Source organism: Polyodon spathula, chromosome 7 (assembly GCF_017654505.1).
Source record: "Polyodon spathula isolate WHYD16114869_AA chromosome 7, ASM1765450v1, whole genome shotgun sequence".
Taxonomy (NCBI): Eukaryota; Metazoa; Chordata; class Actinopteri; order Acipenseriformes; family Polyodontidae; genus Polyodon; species Polyodon spathula.
This window is the reverse complement of record NC_054540.1, coordinates 34,516,578-34,539,642: the sequence shown is the minus strand read 5'-3', so window position 1 is coordinate 34,539,642 and position 23,065 is coordinate 34,516,578. Positions and strand designations below refer to the sequence as shown.

The window sequence follows — 23,065 nt, the reverse complement described above, 5'->3', positions numbered from 1 at the left end:
AAAACACAATAAAAAAACATAATAAAAAAAAACACAATAAAAAGCAGAGTAAGCGTCTGGGTTATTGTTGAATTATGTTGGCATGAATGACAGGCTGCAATACATAAAACCACTCAAAATATGTACAAAGTAACACAGCCAGTAGGGCAGTGAAGGAGTGCGATTAACACCCTAACTCACTCTCAAGTCAAAATTGAATTGAGTAATATGTTTAAAATTCAGTTCTGCCACCTGTACAATATATAGCAAGCCACTACTGTGATGTACTTCAGCAGGCTATTGTGATACAGAACTGAAACCAGGGGCATGATGTAAGAAGTGTAGAAGCAAAGTGAGTCTCGTGGGGCTTCAATAAAAAGAAAGGTGAAATTGAAATTTCAAAACAAAACAAGGTTTTAAAAAGGTTTTCTCTTTTCATTACCAGAATTCGCAAAAGTACCATTCGCCTCATTTGAGGACAGGCTACCTTTTAATTTTTTAAGAGCGTTTTTTTAATTTTTTTTTTAATTTGGAATTGCCAATTATTTTTTTCTCATTTCTCCCCAATTTTGAAAGCCCAGTTATTTTTATTTTTTTTGTTATTATTTCAACCCAGTTCACCGCTGCACCCCTGTGCTGACTCGGGAGAGATGAAGCCAGACACATGTGACCTCCAAAATGCTTCTGCTTCTCTTTCTTTTCACCATGCAGCCATCTCAGAGGTAGTGTCAGAGGACCACACAGCTCTGGGCGGCTGACAGGCAGGCCTGCAGGCTAAGCCCTCCCCACCCGGGCAGCACTTGTCCAGTTGTGGTCTGCTCCCTGTGAACTCCCATCCATGGTCAGCAGTGAAATAGCCTGGACTCGACCCGGCAACCACCAGGCTCTAGTGGGCATCACGCGGAGTGCTTCTGCCGGATGTGCCACTCAGGAGCCTCTTAGAGTGTGTTTAACTAGCATTCTACCTGTTATTAACTATGTTACGATAACTTTAATTTAGTTAAAGTTAAGACTAACAAGACTAACGTTAATGTGTCAAGTTACATAAATATAGCATTTCAAAGACAGATGTTGAAAAGTACCAGGTTTCCTGCCCCTCTTCACTTAACAGCCTACGCTGGATATTACACCTTTATTCAACGAGGAAAATCCCATTGAGATTAAAATCTCTTTTTCTCAAGGGACACCTGGTAAAAGAAAGGTATCATATCATACAAAAAACCAAACACACATTCATATAAGCAGAACCAATACAAACAAGTTAATCAAATTACAAAAAAAAACACTTTATGAGCATCGGCCAAAACAAAGCATGTCTCGGCTACTTAGACATACATTTTTTGTTTAAACTCCTTTAAAAGTATCAAGACAGTAGGTTTCAGTTCTCTCTGAAGCCCACCCCCACAAGTTCCGTACAAACTGTAGGAACTGAGAAACTTAGAACAGCCTGAGATCAAAGGTAATAGGTAACCAAGTAGAGGTTTATTAAGATAAGTCTGGATTTTGCTAAGGATAGCCTCATAAACAGTTATGTTCCAGTGTTCAGTCTTGGCGAAGATAAAGAAGTCAAACCAGCAAACTCAAGTGAACCTGAGACCCGGGACCCCCTCTCACCCCACAGCCTCGTTCATAAAGCTGTGCCAGCGAACCTGAGACCTTGGATCCCCCCTCGTCCCACAGCCTCATTCATTAAGCTGTGCTTGTTTTCCTGGCAGGTTGAAGTTGAGGTTTATCGGAGGGATTCCAAAAAGCTCCCTGGACTGGGAGACCCAGACATCGATTGGGAGGAGAGCGTCTACCTGAACCTCATTCTGCAGAAGGTAGGAGAGGGATTGCAGCTGAAGGAACATTGTGTCTAAAGACATGCCCACCTGCTACTAAGATTGACTTAAAATTGATTTAACCCATTCAGGTCTTCATTTGAGCATTTTTTTAACTGGCATCTACCTGTTGTTTCAATTTTCTGTTTAACTATATTGTTATGATAACTTACTCCTAATTGTGTTAACTGACAAAAATTACTTAATTCTGCAAATACAGCCCTTATGATGCCTAAAAATTATGCATTTATTGGTGTTTTCCTGCCCACAGTGATGATAAAGTTACATTTTCTATGCATTGAACTTCATAGCCGGCATGAAATTTTACTAGTCTGACTGTCCTTAAAACAGGATACAGCAGTTTGTAGCCAAAATGAAGGATTATGTTTTTTTGTTGTTGTTTTTTTTGTTTTTTTCGGTGAGACATGTTGACATTTATAATGTATCTAATTATACAGCTGGAGTTCTGATTATTTTCAAAGAAAATTGTACTTGGTACTTAATGGGTTAAATTAAATGTATTCATCTTGATCAGTATCAGATTGAGATTAAATGGATTTCAGTTGGGACTATGTCAGCCCCAGTTAGAATTGTGGGCTGGCAGAACTCTGATGGTGGAAGCTTAGCTACTCACTGAGGGTCCAGTAAATGTTAAAACACTGAGACTGGTTGTGTGTAATTCAGAGAAACCGTCTCCCTTGTTAGTATAAACATCAAGGATGGAAATAACACTCCTATTGCATATCAATTTAATCTATTTTAGGTCTCACTACAAGCTTGATTAGCCACAGTGTATAGGTAACAAACTCAGGTGTATCTTATTAAACTCGTAGTCAAACCAGGAATTGACTGAATTGCTATGCAATGGAAGGCTTATTTCAATCCCTGAAATAGCCTTGATTATCCAATCAGAAGTTATTTCCTTGTATCAACCAGCTTAAAGTTTTCACTTAAATGTCCCCAAACAGGCCATTTATACTGGCCCAAAAAACCCCAACAAAGAAACCTACACTTCCTTTTGTCGTGTTTAATTTACTGCTTCAGATATCAGGTAATGATTCAGATCTCAAAATAAAACTGACCAAAACATGTCATTTATGTTTCATTACAAAACTTTATAACTAAAAAGTTAATTTGATTAATATTTTTTAAATAATTTGACAGATAATTGAAATATTAGAAGGTTAAGAACGGTATATAAAACAGGAAATCTTTTTGAAAGGCTGCTAGCAGTGGACCTGGTATCTAAAAGGCAGTTCAGTCTGCCAGCATCACTGTGCCTTTCCAAGTGTGAAGTGTGAAGCAGTTTCTAATGTTTCTAATCTTGAGAAATGTGTGCCCTTTTCTCTTTTCCGATATTTAAGCACTCATTTCTTCATTATTCTTGATTTGTAGCTCAATACAATGTTGAATTTATGCTTATTTAAAGAGGCTTTTTCTCTTTTCCAGCTTGACTATGTTGTCACTTGTGCAGTGTGCACGAGGTCGGACGGAGGGGACATCCATATTCACAAAAAGAAGTCACAGGTGAGAGATCATGTGTTTTATAGCTGTACTGAGGCCATGGGGTAAGGTTTTGCCATCTCGTACAGAAGTCACATGCCAAAGAGATTCTATTTTTGATGGCAGTCCATTCTCTGTTTCACCAGTCCTTATACATATGATAAATCAACCAATCACAGTGAAGTATTTGCCAAAATTCCAGAACATCTTACCCTGTGTGCAGATGTCATCCAGGGCGTAGAACACCACTCCTAATTCCAATGGGGGTGGGTAAAAATAAAAAAATAAAAATTATGTTTTGTTTTTTTTAATAAAATGTTCTTTGTTTCAAAACTATTCCTGAGTACAGTCTTCATTTGTGTGGTTTATAATAAATGAATACGTTGTGTGTAAGGTGTGTCTTATTGTATAAGAAATGTAATTTTCTCAACATTTGTGCAGCCAGAACTGCTCAGCTTCACTCACACAAACTGCTTGAGATGACATCTGTTACACAGTAAGAGACACCTTACACACAGCATATTCACTTGTGAACACAATAGTAAAAACAAACAAACATTTTATCCATATTGGATTTGCCTATTTCATGACCTTTATCCTTGCGGTCAAAGATTTCTCATGTGGCCTTGTTTACCTGTGTGACAATGACCTTCATAATCAGGGTCCTAAGTTGCTTGTGTTATTTAGATGACATGCTAAACCTTTTTCAGTCTTTTCAGCATGTTTATGTTTTACCATGGAAATGTGCTTTGGTGAGGGGGCCTTATACAGTTACCAGTAATATCAGTTTACTAGATACTTCAATAAATCAATCCTCCATTATGCACGGGTAGCCAGTGTTTATGGCATGGCACTGAGACTCCTAGCACTGCTGGAGAGAGCGATGTGATGATATTCCAGGAAGGAAACTTCAGATATGATATCCTCTTACAGAGAACACAAAGACAGACATCAGCCGATCATTTACAATCAGACCCTCTTCGAAATCAAATTGACAAAGGGTTACATTAAAGGGCAATTTAAGCAAAATCCAGAGTCATACCATCAGAGGAGCCTGTCTTCACTGGGGATTCCAGAGAGAGCTTTGCATTTCAATACAGCAGAGATAGAGCAGCAACCAGTACATCACACATCAACCTGCTCACAGCGCAGCGATGATGCTCCGATCAACAGTATACAACATCTAGCCAGGAACTAAAGCTCAAATCTCATTGATCACAATATGGATTATGTACATCATGTGATGAATTACCTACCAAGTTGCAGCACAAACATTTCTGTAAACCTTGTAAAATAAACTGCTCTTTGTTAATCCTGGGTGCCCAGTGATTATTTGTTCATTTAATAGGAAAATATGCCATTAAAAAAAACATCTCTGGGTCCTGGCCCTATATAGAGGTTTTCCACAGTGAAAGCAAAGTGTAATAAAGCATGGCAAGATGTAGATAAGCATTGTAAAGAATAGTGAGATATGGACAAGCATAGTAATAAAGATGGCAAACCAGGGTAAGCTGTGCATAAAAAGTATAACCATGGGAAACGTTTTATAAGGGAGGTGGTAAAGCAGGGACGTGTTTGACCCAGTTTGGGGGATAAAGGGCCATTAACAACATATGACAAAACTGCTGGAGAGAGACCCAGGACTGCCTGGCAGGCAGGTCATATTCAGGATTAAGGTGCTGTCTGAACCAGATCTTTTCTGTCTCTTGTTCACAGCAAGTGTTCGCTTCGCCTAGTAAGAACCCCATGGACAGCAAGGGCGAGGAGTCCAAAATGAGCTACCCAAACATATTCTTCATGATCGACAGCTTTGAGGAGGTAAGTTTGGGGTCATGGTAAAGCACGGAACACACCCTTGATTTGTGTTACAAAGGAACAATTTAATATCAGGACATGCAGACAGTGTTTTTTATGTTTTTGAGTATGTACAGTAGACACAAAATGTTGCAGACAATGAAGTTTGAAGGATTAATTAACTTTTATTATATCATGTAATTAAAAGAAAGTACAAAATGATATTGCAAAATAATAGTAGTACAGTATTTCATGTTTGATTTTGAAATGTCAGAGTTTTCAGTTTTTCATTAAGTATATGGGGAAAACTACAAAGCGGCATGCAATTCAATATGTTAACGTAACATTATTCAGCAGGTTTCGTTTGACTTTATGAAGCAAAATTTGTTAATTCTATAGGGTGATGCAAAACTTTTGTCCATAGCTGTTTCACACTATTCCATATTGAATTATTCCACCAATGAGGATGACCAAATAAGCAAAGAGAGGCTTGTTTACAGCCATTCTTCTGAGTGAAATAATCACAGCACAGCATGAACGTTATAGAGTACTCTGTTTTTATAACAAGATGCTTTAAACCTAAATTAAACAGCTGAATTGGGAGAATTACTTTCCTTAGATCAAGCTCCACATTGCTTGGCAACATTAGGCGTAATTTTGAGCAGTCATTTTGTCCTTTGATTTGATCGAACACAAGATCGATTCCAAAATAAGATCCAGTAAAAACTAATATCAGTTCAGCCGCATTAGATATGAAGCATTTATTGAACAATAGATGATGTCAACATTTAACACACTGTCCTGTAAATTCTAGTTCATCAGTAGCCCTGTTTCCCTTGGTGATGTTTGAGACATAATTATAATGTGTCTGTGCTGTGCAGGTGTTTGGGGACATGACTGTGGGAGAGGGGGAGATGGTCTGTGTGGAGCTGGTGGCCAGTGACAAGAACAATACCTTCCAGGGGGTCATATTCCAGGGGTCCATCCGATACGAAGCTCTCAAGAAGGTCTATGACAACCGGGTGAGTGGCTGGAATTCACAGCCTTGGGGTGGTTTATACAGGGGCACAATTAACCTAAACCATTACTTTAAACACAATACAGAAACCAGGACCAGAGGACACAGTTGAAAATGGACTTAGGACGGAGTGAAGGAGACACTTCTTTACACAGAGTGGTGAGGGTATGGAATGGGTTACCTAGTCATGTTGTTGAGGCAGAAATACTTGGATCCTTTAAGACCCAACTTGACCGTTCTGAGATCAATCAACTGCTAGGAACCTGACAAGCTTAGATGGGCGAATGGCTTCCCCTCGTTCGTAAGTTTTCTGAAACAGACTTTTAAAAAGAACATGCAAGCGGCCTTCAACATTATCACTGCCCTTTCTTTATTCTTTACTGCTTTTATTTTGTAGAATAGTCAAATAAAGTTCAAAGTTTAAAACCAACAAAAATTATTTTTGATCAGATAGAACTATTGTGTAAATTATAAAATGTGATGAAGTGAAAATCTGTGTTTACAAAATTGCCTTTTTTCAAATGCCTATAAAACACTGTCATTGAGTCATGTATGCTAAATCAACCAATCACAATAAAGTATTCTCAATACCTCTTGTGTACAGACTTTTAAGGTCTTTGATGGATTAGGGCCATCCAATCTCCAAAAACTACTAACTGTATATTCCTATTCGTTCCTTGAAATCAGGCAATGCAGAAGTTTTAGTTGTTCTAAAAATCATCATAAATCAGCTGGAGCCGGAGCTTTATGCTGTTGTGCTCCTTGTTTGTGGAATTTGATTCCGGTTGACATGAGGCAGGTTCAAATACTGGATTCTTTTTAAGTCTAAATTTAAAACATACTTTAAAAAAAATGTGCTTTATATAATTGGTTTTAGCTGGAGTGCATTGTACATGTGAGCTCTCGTGTTGTTTTTCATTTTGCACAGCGCTCTGGGATGCCATGGTGTGAAGAGAGGGTGCTATATAAAAATATATTTGTATTGTATTCTATTGTATTATATTGTTGACGAGATACCTGGTTTGTTTTCCTCTTTACTCTTGTGTGGTGCAGGATTCATCAATTAAACATTTTGAATTTGTAAAAAACTATTGCTGTAAGTAGTAAATGAGGCCTTAAACTTCAAATGTTTCCTGCTGCATTTCAAATCCTTAAATCGTTCATAGTTTCCCTGCTGTGTTTTGCTGTTCTCTCCTTTTCCCATTTCAGAGAGACCCACCTCCTGCTGGGTTGCTGAATGAATTCTTCATGTATTTTCAATTTAGGTCCTCAAAATAAAATGTCTGCCAAGAGAGTTTTATTTAAAAGTAAAACCGACTTTCAAAAGACTACAGGAATCAAGATTGACCTGCTCACCACAATAGAAGCAGCCTGTCATTCATATACTGCACATACTGCCACTTTTTTTTTTTTAAATGACTAGTAACAATATCATTACTTTGTATCATGTTTGTTATAAACATTTGCAAACAATTTTTTAAACGGTGTGTTTTCAAGATCTGTGGTACTTTTAGTAACATAATCTGTGGTACTTAATAATAATAATAAAAAAAAAACTAAAAAGAAAAGTGTTTTATTTCTTGCTGCCACAATATTTGGAAAGATTTTAGGGATGTTTAAGTTGGTTGATAGTTTAATAGTTGATAGTTGTCTTATTATTATTACAGTAAAAGGTACTGTAAATAATGAATAACGGAATAAATAGCCTATATCCTAGCAACCTGAGCAGCTACTGTCTGTAGAAGTCAGCTCGGGGGAGCGATGTGTATCTACTGGCTTATTGAGAATCCCTGCTGCTACCTGACCGAAAAAGTACTGAGAGTTATTACAAGTGATCCGGGAAGATAGGAAAGGTCCAATACATCTTACATGCATTTTTTTGGATCTGCTCCACTGCTCTAGTTGTTAGCCATAGACATATATCATGTAGACTAGATCAGCCAAAGGGTCTTTTTATCTGTAAGGGCCAGCTGTGTGTTGCCAGCTAAAAAAACAAAAGGAAACTGGATTTAAAATGTTAGGTTTCTAAATGGTGCTGGCTCATCTACACTAAGGGCAGTTAGTCATATCTAGCCTATAGCATGTTACAAATCTCTGCCAGGCAACTAAAACTGAAGAGAAGTTCCAAAAGCATCTTAATGCAGACAAATAAACACAAAACCTAACAGTATCTGAGTAATTGCAATGGGAACCACTCCCAGAGGTTGCAGACAGCATGGAAAGGTAAGGGGAAAAAAAGAAAATGAAAGCTACTTACTCTTGGGCATGTGTTCTTTACGTTTCCTGCGCAGGTTAGCGTAGCAGCGAAAATGGCTCAGCGGATGTCCTTCGGGTTTTACAAGTACAACAACATGGAGTTTGTACGCATGAAGGGGCCCCAGGGGAAGGGCCACGCGGAGATGGCAGTGAGTCGAGTGCCAACCGGCGACACATCTCCCTATGGCACTGAGGAGGACTCGGACTCTCCTGTACACGAGCGGGTCAGTGCTGCGCCACCAAGCCACGATTGTTAGGCTACACATTGGCATTAAAGCTTACGTTGACCTACATCGAAATTGGAGTGCTACAGTACTGTTGCTTTTCAAAAGGCATGGCTTCTTATTTTCTAAATTCTGTAGATGTTTTCTTTTGTTTGAGTTAAATTTTTTATTGTAAATCAACTTAGTCAGGCCATTCGTCAGCACTAGTTGGAGAATATTCATCAGTTTGCATATATAGTGGCATCCGTCGTTACAGTAAAACTTTCAGTATCCAAATACCTCTTATATGTGAATAGCCCCTTGTTAACTAGTCTTGTTGTGTGCTGTTCTTCTCTACCCTGATTGCAAAGAAAATGCACAATTCAGCCCTCAATCTCTGCTATTCACAGACTAGCGCAGTGCTATATGTTACATATTTACAGGTAAAAGGATTGAATTATATATTTTTATGAGGTATCTTGATTGAGAAAGTCATGTAAAAAAAAATAGAAGTTGTATCGATCTTGTATTATTCCCTGTTCACTTCCAGGTGACTTCCTTCAGTACCCCTCCCACTCCAGAGAGGAACAACCGTCCGTCCTTCTTCTCTCCGTCCCTGAGACGCAAGATTCCCCGCAACAGGATTGCCGAGATGAAGAAATCCCACTCTGCCAATGACAGCGAGGAGTTCTTCAGAGAAAACGAAGACAGCGGAGGTCAGTGCCAGGCATGGATACGAGTAAGATTAGCGCTGGGGAAAATATTCAAGAGCAGGTGAACAGGGAGCTTACCTTTCTTTGGTGTTTCTTCTCATCACAATTAATCAAATGCTGTGTTCAAGGTGCTTTCATTTGAGATCAGGAGCTGCTTTTCTGTTCGAGTTACCTGTCATAGATACATGTAACACAGTCTGATTAATCCATGCCTTTAAAGAAGTGCCAGCGCCATCTAGTGATGTGCCATTTTGGATCAGTTCCTAACCCTGAAACCACCAGGTTATGTCGGTAGTTAAATTAACAGACAAATAAATTAACCTCCCATTGAACTGCAGGGAAGAGAGTCTTTCTGTTCTGTGTTTAAGGTTCAGTATAGGTTGCATTCTAGATTTAATTTTCTTACTGTAACACAGTACTAACGTGTAGCAGTTTTTCCATCTAAGTAAAATTGAAAGAATATTCAAATATTCATCAGTATGCAGTGTGACATGGGAGGAGACTATGGTAGCAGATAAGGGCATCATTTGTCTTGGAGGTTGGTTTGAAGGTCGAAGTAACATTTAAAAACAGCGTGCTGCATTTCCTCAGAGACACAGCAGCAGCTTTTAACAGATAGTATCTTTCTTCTAAAGTTGCTTTTGACACAGAAGCTTGCAGCTTCACAGAAGAGTTGGTTACCCTACTCATTTGAACAATTCAGTTTGTTTTCTACTTGTGTTTTGAATAATAATTATTAATAAAAAAAAACTAAAAAAAAAAAACTGGATATCTCAGTGGTCTCAATTAACACCTGTCGTTGAAGACTATTTAATCTGCCTTCCCTTCCAGCTTCCCCTCTCGCGTGTACCTCAGTGCGCTGCCCCCCTTTCTTCCTCTGATTCCTTCCAGCTTCCCCTCTCATGTGTACCTCAGTGCGCTGCCCCCCTTTCTTCCTCTGATCCCTTCCAGCTTCCCCTCTCGCGTGTACCTCAGTGCGCTGCCCCCCTTTCTTCCTCTGATCCCTTCCAGCTTCCCCTCTCGCGTGTACCTCAGTGCGCTGCCCCCCTTTCTTCCTCTGATCCCTTCCAGCTTCCCCTCTCACGTGTACCTCAGTGCTCTGCCCCTCTTCACTTATTCTGATCCCTTCCAGCTTCCCCTCTCGCATGTACCTCAGTGCGCTACCCCCCTTTCTTCCTCTGATCCCTTCCAGCTTCCCCTCTCATGTGTCTCAGTGCGCTGCCCCTCTTCACTTATTCTGATCCCTTTCAGATTCCCCTCTCACGTATCCTAAGACGCTTCCCTTATTCTTTCTCAGCTCTTCACAACGCCACTAACCTGCGGTCGCGCTCTCTGTCAGGCACGGGCCGCTCTCTGGTGGGCTCCTGGCTGAAGCTCAACAGGACGGAGGAGTACTTCCTGCTCTATGCACACCTTACTTACGTCACGCTGCCGCTGCATCGCATCACAGCAGGTAAGAAGACCTCGGAATCCCCCAGCCTCCGTTTCATATCAACTTTTATTTATCTAGATGAGTCAATTGAGAACAAATTCTCACTTACAATGACGACCTGGCAAGAGGCTCACACCACCACAACAAACAACATCAAACTCAATAAAATTATTAATCGTAAAACATCAATCATAAAACTAGCACCTTAGCAGGCACAAATGTCAGTCAGCAATGATTCGACCCTACAGATAAAAGCAACCTCAGATATGAACCGTTTTAATTTGAAGTTTAGTTGAAACTCATTCCAGTCATTGGCTGCTGCAAACTGAAATGAGTGACAACCGGAAACTGTTGATACCCTGCAAGGGAACAACTAGTTTAATGCATTTACTGGATCTTAAATTGTATAATGAAGAGGAGAGCTCCAGTAAACTACGCAAGCAAGCAGGCGTTTTCCCAATGAAGGGTTGCTAGATTAAGATAGAGCAGTGCTTCAGTCGCCTTGTATGTAGAGAGGGCCAATAAATCTGATTGTAAAGCTCACAATGGGGACAGATTTTATAGCAGAATGGTATGAAACATCTAGTTTCATAAACAGGCTTTTAGAGACTATCACCAGAATCTAAACTAGGGAGTTAAGACGTCGGAACTCAGATATATTCTATGGAATGTATAAAACAAGATTCAGTTTATGGTTAGGCCATGTTCACATAAAGATGTGCATTATAGACCGTTCTGTAATTCACTTCCCACAGTATCTTGCTTATCTCTCCACTTTAAATGTCTCCATTTAGTTCCAATAAGAAATGCAGTCTGCAGTCCAATCTGCTCCTGAACATCATTACACACAGGACAAATATCACCTTCTGTGCTTCCCTGTCTCTACAGCTTACATTTCTTTACCTACAATATATCTCTGACATTAGAAACCTAATAAAACACTGGACACTGCCTCAGCCAGTCATGATGCAACATTTCAGGTCATTACCTACCAGTGAACACCCGCTAGTGTAAACACTAATTTCTGTGTTTTAGTCAAGCAATATAATCTTTGCTTTAATTAAAAGAGTGAACACAAAGATATACCAGAGTATTTGCTGTGTTGAAAGTTAGTTTTCAGGGACTTGACAGCTCCATTTTTAATACTATTACAATGGAATTCATCCCAAGCCCATGTAAATCAATGCTTTTGGCCCAACCACACCCTTAGGTCATTATCTGCCACTTAGAGACCCCCACATCAGTCATTACTGAAAGTTGTGCTTCAAAATGGCTGTATTCCTTATGTGTGTATATACAGTGCATTGCAAAAGTATTCAGACCCTTCCTATGGTGTCCCATTTTGTGAAATTACAAAATGATGCATACTCATTTTTTAAACTTAATATTTTATTCAAAACTTGAGAGCTCAAACTGAAGACTTCTAAGGGTAAGATAATTTGCAGTAAATGTCAACAAAAACTAAAGTGAAAAAACTGAAATATGTTGATTGCATAAGTATTCAGACCCGTCAACTCAATATTTGGTGGAAACACCTTTGGCAGCAATTATAGCCAGAAGTCTTTTTGGGTAAGTCTCTACCAACGTTGTGCACTGGCTTGGTACAATTTGTGCCCATTCTTCTTGGCAGATTTGCTCAAGCTCTCTCAAGTTGCTTGGGGATCGCTTGTGGACAGCAGTTTTCAAGTCTTTCCACAGATTCTCAATAGGATTCAAGTCAGGAATTTTACTGGGCCACTCAAGGATATTCACTTTCTTATTCTTAAGCCACTCCAGTGTAGCTTTGGCCTTATGCTTTGGATCATTATCCCGGTGAAAGGTGAATTTTCACCATCCATTTTTCCTTCAATCCTAACAAGCTTTCCAGACCCTGCTGAGGAGAAGCATCCCCATAGCATGATGCTGCCACCACTATACTTGACTGTAGGGATGGTGTTGACTGGGAGGTATGCTTTGTTGGGACTGCGCCAAATGTAACGCTTGGCATTTAGACCAAAAAGTTCCAATTTGGTCTTGTCAGACCACAATACCTTTTGCCACATTTTTGCAGGATCACTGTTTGTACTCATTGTTGCAAACTCCATGCGGGCTTTGAGATGGCTTATTTTTAGTACTGGCTTCCTTTTTGCCATCCTGCCATACAGGCTACTTTTGTGAAGTGTTCTGGATATTGTTGACTGATGCATATTTTCTCCCATCTCAGCCATTGAACTCCATAGCTCTTTCAAAGTTGTCGTTCGCCTCACAGTGGCATCCCTCGCCAGTTTCCTCCTTGCCCGGCTGCTCAATTTGGAGGGATGGCCTGATCTAGGGAGTGTCTGGGTGGTACAATGCACCTTCCATTTCTTGATGATTGAGTAAACTGTGCTCACAGGAATATTCAGAGACTTCGAAAATGTTCTGTACCCTTCTCCTGATCTGTGCTTTTCAGTGACTTTATCCCTGATTTGCTTTGAAAGCTCCTTGGTCTTCATGGTTCAGTCTCTGTTTGAAATTTACTACCTGACCAAGGAACCTCACAGAGACAGGTGTCTTTATTCTGAAATCACGAGAACCACTAATATTGCACACAGACAGAGGCCATTCAACTAATTGTGTGGCTCGTTAAGGCCATTTTGTGCACCTGAATTAATTTAAGTTTGCCACAGCAAAGGGTTTGAATACTTATGCAATCATGCCTTTTCAATTTTTATTTCATATTAATTATCTATTTACTTCTTTCTTTTAGGTTTTGCTTTGAATATGTGGAGTAGGTTGTGTATATAACACATATTAATTCCTATTTCAAAGTGTCATGACTGCAAGCTTTAAAGCAACAAAATGTGAAAACTGTGAGAGGGTCTGAATACTTTTGCAAGACACTGTATTGTGTGTGTGTGTGTGTGTGTGTGTGTATGTGTATATATATATATATATATATATATATATATATATATATATATATATATATATATATATATATATATATATATATAGTATATATATAGCCTATAGAAAGTCTATACCCCCTTTCAAAATTTTCACCTTTTGTTGCCTTATAGCCTGGAATTAAAATGCATTTTTTTTTTCTTTTTTTATCTACACATCCTGCCCCACAACTTCCAAGTGAAAAAAATTAATAAAAAATAAGAACTGAAATAGCTTGGTTGGATAAGTGTCCACCCCCCTTGTAATAGCCATCCTAAATTAGCTCAGGTGTAACCAATCACCTTCAAAATCACACACCAAGTTAAGTGGCCTCCCCCTGTGTTAAACTGTAATGATTCAGATGATTTCAGGATAAATTCAGCAGTTTCTGTAGGTTCTCTCTGCTGGGTAGTGCATTTCAAAGCAAAGACACAACCATGAGCACCAAGGCACTTTCAAAAGAACTCCGGGACAAAGTTGTTGAAAGGCACAGATAAGGGGATGGGTATAAAAAAATATCAAAGGCCTTGAATATCCCCTGGAGCACGGTGAAGATGATTAATAAGAAGTGGAAGGTGTATGGCACCACCAAGACCCTGCTTAGATCAGGCCGTCCCTCCTGGATGACCAAGCAAGAAGGAGACTGATCAGACAGGCTACCAAGAGGCCAGTGGCAACTTTACAAGAGCTACAGGCTTTTATGGCCAAGACTGGTCAAAGTGTGCATGTGACAACAATATCCCAAGCACTCCACAAATCTGGCCTGTAGGTAGGGTGGCAAGAAGGAAGACATTACTCAAAGCCCACCTTGAATCCCGTTTGAAGTATGCAAAAAAACACTCAGGAGATTCTGTAGACATGTGGCCAAAAGTTTTGTGGTCTGACGAAACTAAAATGGAACTTTTTGGCCTAAATGTAAATCATTATGTTTGGTGCAAACCCAACACAGCGCATCATCCAAAGAAAACCATCCCTACTGTGAAGCATGGTGGTGTCAGCATCATGTTATGGGGATGTTTCTCATCGGCAGGACTGGAGCACTTGTCAGGATAGAAGGGAAAATGAATGGGGCAAAGTACAGAGAAGTCCTTGAGGAAAACCTGCTGCCCTCTGCAAGAAAGCTGAAACTGGGACGGAAGTTCACTTTTCAGCATGACAACGATCCAAAGCACACAACCAAAGCTACACTGGAGTGGCTAAGGAACAAAAAGGTAAATTTCCTTGAGTTGCCCAGTCAGAGCCACGACCTAAATCCGATCAAAAATTTGTGGCATGACTTGAAGATTGCTGTCCATCAACACTCCCCAAGGAACTTGACAGAGCTTGAACAGTTTTAGAAAGAAGAATGGTCAAATATGGCCAAATCTAGGTGTGCAAAGTTGAGACCTACCCCAACAGACTCGCAGCTGTAATTGCTGCCAAAGGTGCTTCCACCAAGTATTAACACAGGGGGGTGGAGACTTATCCAGTTATGATCTTTCAGTTTTATATTTTTTTAATATATCATATTTTTCTCAATAAAAACTTGTTTCCCCTTAACAGTGTGGAGTATGGTGTGTAGATAAGTGGAAATAATCCTCATTTAAATGCATGAAACAGTGAAAAAAGTTCAAGGGGGGTGTAGACTTTCTATAGGCAGTGTGTGTGTGTGTGTGTGTATATATATATACAGTGCCTTGCAAAAGTATTCAGACCCCTGACCAATTCTCTCATATTACTGAATTACAAGTGGTACATTGAAATTTAGTTCTGTTCGATATTTTATTTTAAAACACTGAAACTCAAAATCAATAATTGTAAGGTGACACTGGTTTTATGTTGGGAAATATTTTTAAGACAAATAAAAAACTGAAATATCTTGCTTGCATAAGTATTCAACACCCACACATTAATATTTGGTAGAGCCACCTTTCGCTGCAATAACAGCTTTAAGTCTTTTGGGGTAAGTATGTACCAGCTTCTGAAGTACCAGGGTCTGAATACTTTTGCAAGGCACTAATTATATATATATATATATATATATATATATATATATATATATATATATATATATATATATATATATATATATATATATATACATACACACACACACACACAGTACTGTGCAAAAGTTTTAGGCAGGTGTGAAAAAATGCTGTAAAGTAAGAATGGTTTCAAAAATAGACATGTTAATAGTGTAGATTTATCAATTAACAAAATGCAAAGTGAGTGAACAAATAAAATTTACATTAAATCAATATTTAGTTAGTATAGTTTCCTTGGCCGACCACTGCGTCTGCGGTCCTCAACATTGCCCGTTTCTTTGTGCTTCTTCAAAAGAGCTTGGACAGCACATCTGGAACCCCTGTCTGCCTTGAAATTTCTGTCTGGGAGAGACCTCGAGGATGCAGTATAACTACCTTGTGTCTTGTTGCAGTGCTCAGTCTTGCCATGGTGTATGACTTTTGACAGTGAGCTGTCTTCAGCAACCTCACCTTGTTAGCTGAGTTTGGCTGTTCCTCACCCAGTTTTATTCCTCCTACACAGCTGTTTCTGTTCCAGTTAATGATTGTGTTTCAACCAACATATTGAACTGATGATCATTAGCACCTGTTTGGTATAATTGTTTAATCATACACCTGACTATATGCCTACAAAATCCCTGACTTTGTGCAAGTGTACCTAGAAGAATTGATGCTGTTTTGAAGGCAAAGTGATCACACCAAATATTGATTTGATGTAGATTTTTCTTCTGTTCACTCACTTTGCATTTAGTTAATTGATAAATATAACCTATTAACATGTCTATTTTTTAAAGCATTCTTACTTTATAGCATTTTTTCACACCTGCCTAAAACTTTTGCACAGTACTATCTATCTATATCTATCTACTATCTATCTATCTATATATATATAAATACTTTTATATATATATATATATATATATATATATATATATATATATATATATATATATATATATATATATATATACACACACACACACAGTGCTGTGAAAAACTATTTGCCCCCTGTCTGATTTTCTGCATTTTTGCACATTTTTCGCATTGAATTTGGTCAGATCTTTTTGTGGGTTGTAGTAGTATATAGAGGGAGTCAGAAAAAAAAAAAATGACACCAAAGTTTGGTTGTTCTTTCATTTGTTTGGTGTGCAGGGTAATCAAACATGCAATCTTCAGCTGTGAAAAAGTTATTGCCCCCCCTAGTTAACTCAACCCAATTAAAGGAATAATTAGGATCAGATGTTTGAATACTTGTTTAACAACCAGGCCTGATTTGGGCCAGCCCTGCCCAATATAAATCTGACTAACTTTGGCCCTTACCATCAAAGTGAAGTTGTCAGCACACATGTTCTAGAGGCACATCAGGCCACGATGAAAAGAAATTCGTGAAGACCTCTGGAAAAAAGTTGTTGATGCCCATCAGTCTGGAAAGGGTTACAAAGTCATTTCTAAGGCTCTAGGGCTCCACCAAACCACAGTCAGAGCCATGTTGTCCAAATAGAGAAAGTTTGGGACACTAGTGAATCATCCCAGGAGTGACCATCCTGCCAAAATCTCTCCAAGAGCAAGGCGTAAAATCATCCCGGAAGTCACAAAGAACCCTAGAACAACATCCACGGATCTGCAGGCCTCTCTTGCCTTGGCTAAGGTCAGCGTTCATGACTCCACCATCACAAAGCCACTGGGCAAAAATGGGATTTATGGCAGAGTAGCAAGGCGGAAACCACTGCTCACTAAGAAGAACATGAATGCTCGTCTCAAGTTTGCCAAAAAGCACCTGGATGATTCTCAAGAGTTCTGGAACAATGTTCTATCGACAGATGAGTCAAAAGTGGAACTTTTTGGCCAGCATGGGCCCCGTTATGTCAGGCGAAAACCAAACACTGCATTTCACAGTAAGAACCAACGGTCAAGCATGGTGGTGGTAGTGTCATAATTTAGGGATGCTTTGCTGTATCAGGACCTGGACGACTTGCCATTATTGAAGGAACCATGAATTCTGCTTTGTATCAGAATTCTACAGGAAAATGTCAGGTCATCCGTCCGTGAGCTGAAGCTGAAGCACAGCTGGGTCATGCAGCAAGACAATGATCCGAAACGCACAAGCAGGTCTACATCAGAATGGTTGAAGAACAATAAATTTAAAGTTTTGGAATGGCCTAGTCAAAGTCCAGACCTAAACCGCATTGAGATGTTGTGGCAGGACCTGAAATGCTCGAAAACCCACAAATGTCACTGAGTTGAAGCATTTCTGCATGAAGGAGTGGGCCAAAATTCCTCCACGGCGCTTTGAGAGACTGATTAATAACTACAGGAAGCGTTTGGTTGCAGTTATTGCTGCTAAAGTTGTAACCAGTTATTGAGTCTAAAAAACAAATCAATTAAGATTAATTAAATCAACTAATTAAAAGTCTTCATTAGGTTAGTATTCACCCCCTTTGCTATGACACTCCTAAATAAGCTCAGGTGCAACCAATTGCCTTCAGAATTCACACAATAAGTTAAATGGAGTCCATCTGTGTGCAATAAAAGTGGTTCACATGATTTCAGTTTAAATACACCTCTGTCTCTGTAAGGTCCCACAGTTGGCTAGTGCATTCAAAGCAAAGATACTACCATGAAGACAAAGGAGCTTTTAAAACAACTCCGGAATGAAGTTGTGGAAAGGCACAGATCAGCGGAGGGGTGTAAAACAATTTCAAAGGCATTGAATATCCCTTGGAGCACAGTCAAGTCGTTCATTAAGAAGTGGAAGTTATACGGCACCACCTAGAATCTGTTTAGAGCAGGCCGTCCTCCCAAATTGAGCAGTCGGATAAGAAGGGCATTGGTCAGAGAAGCCACCAAGAGGCCAATGACAGCTCTGAAAGACCTCAGCATTCCATGGCTGAGATAGGAGAAACTGTCCATGTGTCAACAATAGCTGAGGTACTCCACAAATCTGGCCTGTATGGAAGAGTGGCAAGAAGGAAGCCATTTCTGAAAAAAGCCAATGTAAAATCCCGCTTGGAATTTGCAAAAAGGCATGTGGGAGACTCTGAAAAGATGTGGCAAAAGATTCTGTTGTCCTATTTTAAACAAAAATTTAACTATTTGGGCTAAACGCAAAGCATAATGTCTGGCTCAAAACCCAACACGCACATCACCCAGCTAACACCATCCCTACTGTGAAGTGTGGTGGTGGCAGTATCATGCTATGGGGATGCTTTTCATCGGCACGGAGTGGGAAGCTTGTCAGGGTAAAGGGCAAAATAGATGGAGCTAAATACAGGGAAATCCTTGAGGAAAACCTACGTCAGTCTGCAAAAGACCTAAAGCTGGGATGGAAATTCACCTTTCAGCAGGACAGTGACCCCAAGCACACAGCCAAAGCGACACTGGAGTGGCTTAAAAACAAGAAAGTGAATGTCCTAGAGTGGCCCAGTCAAAGCCTGGACTTGAATCCGATTGAGAATCTGTGGCAAGACTTGAAGATTGCTGTCCACCAACGATCCCCGTCCAACTTGACAGAGCTTAAACAATTTTTAAAGAAGGGTGGGAAAATATTGCACGATACAGATGTGCAAACCTGGTAGAGACTTGCCTTAAAAGACAAACCGCTGTAATTGCTGCCAAAGGTGGTTCTACCAAATATTGACTCAGGGGGGTGAATACTTATCTAACCAAGACATTTCAGTTTTTTTTTTTATTTTTCATTGACTGTGGTACATCATTATATAAAAGAAAACAGAACCACCTCTCAAATATAAGAAATAAAAAAGTAAATGAACCAATAGTTCAGCACTTTACAAAGAACAGACACACCATGGTTGACCTCAAGCTTGTGGTTTTAGAAAAAATTAAATTTGATAATGTACAGTATAGAAGAATAAAATAAAAGTAATGGATAAATATACTAGATACCATGATGCCTGTAGGGTTAAATAGAAAGGAACAGTAGATCATTATATCATTAGCTATGAATGACATTACAAAGACATTAAAGTCAAAGAGAAATAAATGTGTGGTTACTATGGCATCAGAAGCCTATAACTACCTCCAATGTTTGTTTTCAAACACGCTTCCCCTTGACAAAGGCATGTTAAGCATACCAAAACATTGGGTAGCTAATATATACAGCTAATTATAAAAGTAGTGACTGTTCTGTTTAGCAGTGGCTTCTCTTCAGCAAGTGTTTCTAGTGGATGATGAGAATCCTGTTGGATTCTGATTCTCCTTGGATACAGAGCTGTGTGCAGTTTTTGAATTCTCTGTATCAAGTGTCAGATATTTATATCTGATGATATGCAAGCCACTTCTTTTATAGGGCCATGTGGAACACCTTCTGTGCAACAGGATATTTCAGCTACATTTATTGTAGTTGTATATAAAAACACAAGTGAAATCTTCAAAATGTGAAACTGCCCTCTTAAAATATTTTTCTTTCCTTGTCTTGTCTCAGACATTCTAGAAGTGAGACAGAAACCGATCCTGATGATCTAGCAAAAGAGAAGGCCCTGTCTTGGAACCTCACTGCCAAGTGCCTCCCAGAGACAGACAACACTACCATCTAGTGTCCAGAAAGAGAACTACAAACAGAAAGAACAAAAAACAAACCAGCCAATCAAAAAGTGCCTCTTTCTTCCTTCTTCAGTCCCGTGTCCCGCCTGGTGTGCAAACGAGACGTGCTTTCTCTCTGGGCTCGGAAGAGGTCTTCTTCTAGAGGAGGCAGCTTCAGAAATCAAAACTAAAAGGCTTTACGAACAACATCAAACCGTGTTTACTTGAACAGTATCTTTTTTAATATATATATATATATATATAATATAATAATATATAATATATCTATATATATATATATAAATAGGCGATAGAGAACATTGTGAGGATTTAAAGAAGAGCCAGCTGGAATGCCTTCCATGTTATTAGAGGGTTCCCAGACTGGCCCCGAGCTCGTCAAGGGTTCTGCTGCTTTGGCAGATTCTTCTGTTTGTCTCGGCTTTTAATAAAATCTCATGTTTGTTTTTTCAATTTCCTCATATGGTTGTAAGATGTGGTGGATGGAGAGGCCAGTTCTAATCCTCTCCTGTGTGAAGAGTAATGTAAAGGTATTCAGATCCTTTGCTTGTCCTGTGAGAGGGAATTGACACAAAAAGTGAAACTTCCAGAATGACTTGACTCCTGTTTCTTGTTATGTATAAACTGAATTTACAATTAAAAGGCAGGGTTTAAAAGTTGGGTATTAAAACCAGCAGGGACTGTTTTTTTTTTTTCTTTTTTTCTTTACTGGTCAGATGCCCAGTGAGGTGAAGTGGACACCTGCAGGACTGGCCTTTGTCCTCCAGGGGTCAGTAGCTCACATCCACTGTGCAGCTGCTGTGTCCAATGTGGGATCACAGGACGCACACTGACTCTGTTGTGGGATTGTCGCGGTGAGGGAAAATAATTGAACATTCTAAATTGACTATATTTCAGATTCTTTTGACACTTAGGAGTATAAAGTCAACCATTACTTTTAAAACCCTCAGTGTTATATTTAGTCATTTCGTGGGTAGACATGCTATAGTTCAATTTAGTAACACTTAGAAACTTTCTGAAGTCTTTCTCAATGTCTTCAATGAGCCTGGTGTACAGGGAAGGATCAGATAAAATGGACATGCAGCCCAAAGCAAGCACTAGCCAAACAGAACCATGTCTGCTGTGCCAAAACATTTTCCAATATGAAGTAAAATTCTTTCCAGGACAGATATCCATTTTTATAGTCTGCCTTCCAATTCGATTTTGTAGATTGTGTGAATCGTACATGTGAAGCGTGTTAGGAAAACAAGCACTCTACGCTATTGTTTGGACCACGCTATGCAGCAGGTTCACTTCCTGTGCAGCGGTTATTTGGACCACATCTGTGCTTCAGAGAACTTTACATGTGGGGCTTAAATCCTGGATCACAGGAAGTGAATAGTTGCCAAAAAAGGTACTTTGTTACAGTGATATTATAGTATGAGTATAGTATGGACAAAATAACAACTGACATTGATAATGAAAGACAGACAGTAGTAACCTAAGGACTTGAGTCAACAGAAAATTAAAAACAAGCAGCATAAAGGACCATTGTTAAAGTGTTTTCTGTGTTCTGGAACAACCTTCCACTTTTGTCCGCAGAACGCAACAAAGCTCACTCTGTGGAATCTGCTACAGTACGTTTGTGCTCTTTTAAAGTATTTTCACTTTAAAGATTTTTTTTTTTTTTCTTGGAGCTTTTTAGCAAAAGCTTGCTTTGAACAAAATAAAAAGGAAATTTTAAAAGGAGGATCCCGCACTGAGTGGGATGAGTATTGCATTTACATTCATTTAAAAAAAAAAAAAATCACAAGTCAAAGTGCATGTTAGGTCCATTCATGATTTCCTACCTTGTATGCCTTTTTCTGTACTTGTTTATGAAAATACACATCAAGAGAAAAAAAAAAAAAACTTGAGTGATTTTTTTTATTTTTTAAGTCATATTCAAGTGCATTATTGTATTTTCTGTTTTCGTCACATCGTACAAAACTCTTATTAAGGTACCAATTTAAATTCAATTGCAAAATAGAAATTCACACTAACAAATGGCTTGAGGACATTTATTTAGAAGTCCTGTCAATGATTTAATTGAATCAAAAGAAAAAAATCTCAGCATTCTTTGTTTAATGTATGTATTTATAAATTGATTTTTCCAAGCTAAGCCTAAATTGAAATGGGCCCCAAAGTGTGTACATGAAAAAAAAAAAAAAAAAAAATCAAGATCAGTTTCTCAGTGTCCCTCTACCATGTTTGAAACCCTTGTCACACAGCACTGTCAATAGGGTGCGAGGCAGTACAGGCCACACTCAATCCACTGCACCACTCTCTGATTACCAGCTAGAAATCTGAAGTCCATCACTTGAAACATCAGTAGTTTACAGTCTTAGATACAGAAGTGTGCCAGCTGTCTTACTCATGACAAACAGGGATGCAGATTTTATGTAATACAGGAAGCATGTCCAGGGTGCCTTTAGTATGACATTCACTTATGAGAAGGACAGCTCATTTGCACAAACTGTTTCTAGATTTATGTGAAAATGTTCAGTGGTACTACTCTGGCTGGCTGTGCTGTAACTGACTAGATGAAGATACTACTCTTTTTGAAGATGTAGCGTGAATTCAGTGGTTATTTTCTAGAGATAATTGTGAACATGTAGAATGGAACTAGGATGCTAACATTGTCCATATATTTCACACGGCAATGGTATCTCAATAGTATGAACTATTCAATGGTAATCCATTGCAGTAATAACCTGTCATACCAGGCCGAAACCACTGAATACACACAGCTCATTCTGTTAGCGTTGCGCGGAGATTGGTCACCTGTTCTGTACAAGAAAGTGTTGCCACAGCTGCAACGAGGCTACCTGACACACTCCACTAACAGGAACTACTAGT

At 39.1% G+C, this 23,065-nt stretch overlaps 1 protein-coding gene across 4 annotated transcripts in view; it reads left to right on the top strand.

Moving 5' to 3' along the window:
* The window catches only part of LOC121318576 (uncharacterized protein KIAA0930 homolog), a 98,017-nt gene that overhangs the window by 60,730 nt on the left and 14,222 nt on the right, over positions 1 to 23,065 (top strand). For 3 of the 4 annotated variants that reach the window (XM_041255400.1, XM_041255399.1, XM_041255402.1), the window contains exons 3-10: positions 1,695 to 1,799; positions 3,249 to 3,326; positions 5,019 to 5,120; positions 5,978 to 6,118; positions 8,406 to 8,594; positions 9,124 to 9,289; positions 10,584 to 10,739; positions 20,073 to 20,406. In XM_041255400.1, the coding sequence (XP_041111334.1) occupies positions 1,695 to 1,799; positions 3,249 to 3,326; positions 5,019 to 5,120; positions 5,978 to 6,118; positions 8,406 to 8,594; positions 9,124 to 9,289; positions 10,584 to 10,739; positions 20,073 to 20,113 (978 nt within the window). In that variant the 3' untranslated portion in view covers positions 20,114 to 20,406. Of the gene's footprint in view, positions 1 to 1,694; positions 1,800 to 3,248; positions 3,327 to 5,018; positions 5,121 to 5,977; positions 6,119 to 8,405; positions 8,595 to 9,123; positions 9,290 to 10,583; positions 10,740 to 20,072; positions 20,407 to 23,065 lie in introns of those variants that run through there. The other variant, XM_041255401.1, reaches the window with a different exon arrangement.